Genomic DNA, 2,802 nt, shown 5'->3' on the forward strand with positions numbered 1-2,802 from the left:
CTGTTTTGTTTTTACTACGTATGTTATTTTATTGTAATGTCTCGTTTTAACTATGTATGCTGTTTTTATTGTACGGTTTTGTTTTAACTATGAATTTTGTAGCACTTTGAGATTTTTTTTTAAATGTAAAGTGCAATACAAATAAAATGTATTATTATTATTATTATTATCTACCTGCTGCAGCGGGCACTCACCCACCTGGAGACCAGTGGGAGCGCAGTGAGAGTCAGTCATGTTCTTTGACTTTTACAGCACTCTTAACACCATCAGAGCAGAGCGGGAAGCTGGAGGATGCTGGTGTTGACAGACAGCTTGATGCCTGGACCATCAACTACCTCACCGAACGCCGTCAGTATGTACGGCTGCACAGCTGTCAGTCAGAGGTAGAAGTCTGTATGCTGATGAAGATTCTCAGTCATTCAGGTCATAGTCATTCCGTAAAAGTTTAAAAACAATCCTCTGGACTTGGTTTCCAAGATTTGAAGACATTTCGCTTCCCCTCCAGGAGGCTTTCTCAATTCAAATGTCTTATACAGGCTAACAATGGAACCAAACAACCCGCTTCTCGGTTATAATTTGTTGATGTCCAAGCAATACAAGGCCATGTCTATATAAAGCCTCAACTCACTGCGGATCCAGACATTTGAATTGAGAAAGCCTCCTGGAGGGGAAGTGAAACGTCTTCAAACCTTGGAAACAAAGTCGAGTGGATTGTTTTTAAACTTCTACGGAATAGCAGTCTGTAGTACCGGCGCCCCCCAGGGCACTGTTCTGTCCCTGTTTTTCTTCACCCTTTACACCTCTGACTTCACCTACAACATGGACAGCTGACATCTCCAGTTATCAGATGACTCTGCCTTTGTAGGCGATGTTTCTGAGGTGAACGACCTGGAGTATCGATCGGTTATCATGAACTTTGTGGACTGGTGTGAGAAGAACCACCTGTGTCTTAAAACACCAGGAGAAGACCCGCACCTCACTCCCCTGTGAACATCCAGGGGCAGGACATAGAAATGGTGGATAGTTTCAAAAACCTGGATGTACATGTCAATAACAAACTGGACCAGACTCAAAACACCCTGTATAAGAAGGGATAGAGCCGCCTCCACCTCCTGAGCAGGCTGAGGTCCTTTGGAGTGAGCAGGCCCCTGCTTAAAACCTTCTATGAGTCTCTGGGGGTATCAGCCCTCCTCTATGCTGGTGTCTGCTGGGCCTCTGGCAGCGCAGAGCGGGACGGAAAGAGACTGAATAAACTGGTGAGAAAGGCCATTTCTGTCCCAGGCTGCACTCTGGAATCAGTGGAGGAAGTGGCTAAGAGGAGGGTGCTGTCCAAGCTTACATCCATCATGGACAACACCTTCTATCCTCTGCACCAGACTGTAGAGAAGCTGAGCAACTCCTTTAGTGAAAGACTTTTACACCATACCTAATGCAATACCTATATATATAAATATCTATCATATAAATACCGATGTAAACACCCTGTGCAATAACCCTGTATAATGATCCTATAATAGAAAAACAAAAAAACGAACAAAAAATGTCATATGTGGATGCACTGTATATACTGTATATACTGTATATATCCTATGCAACTTTTTTTCCCTTTTGCACCTTCTTCTTCTCTTTTTGACTATTTGAGTACATTTGTCCACTACGAGATCAATAAAGACAATCAATCAATACAAAGGCAATACAACCAAATACATATAAAATGTCTATCAAGCTGAGGCTTTAAAGAACATGTTATAAATGTCTTTAAGAAGTCTTTCTTATTATGTTTTGCAAATAAAATATTTTCTGTAATCCTAATTAACCTAAAGCGCAAAGATGAGTCTTTTTATGCTGTGTTTTCCAATATTTACCTTTATAGACACACTTCATGCGTAGCCAAGGTAATCCATAGTGTTTTCAAACATTAATTAAGAAGGTTTTTAGCTGCTTTGTAAACGAACACAAAAGAGTTTTAGTTTACTTACAACAGTAGTGTCATGTTTTTCTTCACACTCATCACAGTACAGCTGGTCATCTCCATTAAACTCTGTATCCTTTAAGAACTCCTCGATGGCGTCCTCCTGAAAATGCATTTGTGTTACTCAAAATGCCCTGACAGACAGTTTCCACCTGTAGATGTCAGATACAATTGCTTAAGTAAATCTAGAAAGTAAACATCCAAGAAATAACTATGATTAAACAAGTACTCGGTATAATGCATAATTGAGTACTGAGTAACTCTTAGGTTGTAACATCTGATTTAATGCCTAAAATGATGCAATCAGACAGAGAATTATGAGCAAATTCTGGTCTTTGGATTGAGTTAAAAAAATAGATAAAAACTTGATTAGAATATAACATATTTATGAAGAAAAAACACTTTTCACAATCTACTTGTTCAATTTAAACTTACAAGACTGGTAAGTTATGAATATGTGTCAAGAATAGATAAATAACTTCAACATCTGCTGTTAACCTTTAATTCACCTGATCTCCAAATAGCTTAAGTTAATCATGCGGGTAGAGAAACCAGAAAATGACTCACAAGAATATTACTTCAGAAAAATTAAAAAGTAATGTAAATTACAACTACTTCAAAATAGAGTTTTTTCCCCCTAAAATTCACAAAAGTAAATGTAACTAGTTACTACCTACCTCTGGTCTCTACTAAGAAATATATGCATCATAAATGATTGATAGCTCCAGATCACATTTGGTTTGGCCTATAAAATGGTTTCCAGTTTGCAGATTGTTTCTCACCACACTGTAGTTTTAATCACTAGAATCCATCAGTGGAAGAGAAAGATA

At 38.5% G+C, this 2,802-nt stretch overlaps 1 protein-coding gene across 1 annotated transcript in view; it reads right to left on the minus strand.

Annotated features, from left to right (window-relative positions):
* Positions 1 to 1,872: 1,872 nt before the first annotated feature.
* LOC107101462 (ubiquitin carboxyl-terminal hydrolase 47-like) overlaps positions 1,873 to 2,802 on the minus strand; it is a 74,107-nt gene continuing 73,177 nt past the window's right edge. Inside the window, exon 6 of the mRNA XM_015400395.1 lies at positions 1,873 to 2,075. Within this exon, the coding sequence (XP_015255881.1) occupies positions 1,935 to 2,075 (141 nt within the window). The 3' untranslated portion in view covers positions 1,873 to 1,934. The remainder of the gene's footprint in view (positions 2,076 to 2,802) is intronic.

This window comes from Cyprinodon variegatus, unplaced genomic scaffold (assembly GCF_000732505.1).
Source record: "Cyprinodon variegatus isolate N-32 unplaced genomic scaffold, C_variegatus-1.0 Scaffold1098, whole genome shotgun sequence".
Taxonomy (NCBI): domain Eukaryota; kingdom Metazoa; phylum Chordata; class Actinopteri; order Cyprinodontiformes; family Cyprinodontidae; genus Cyprinodon; species Cyprinodon variegatus.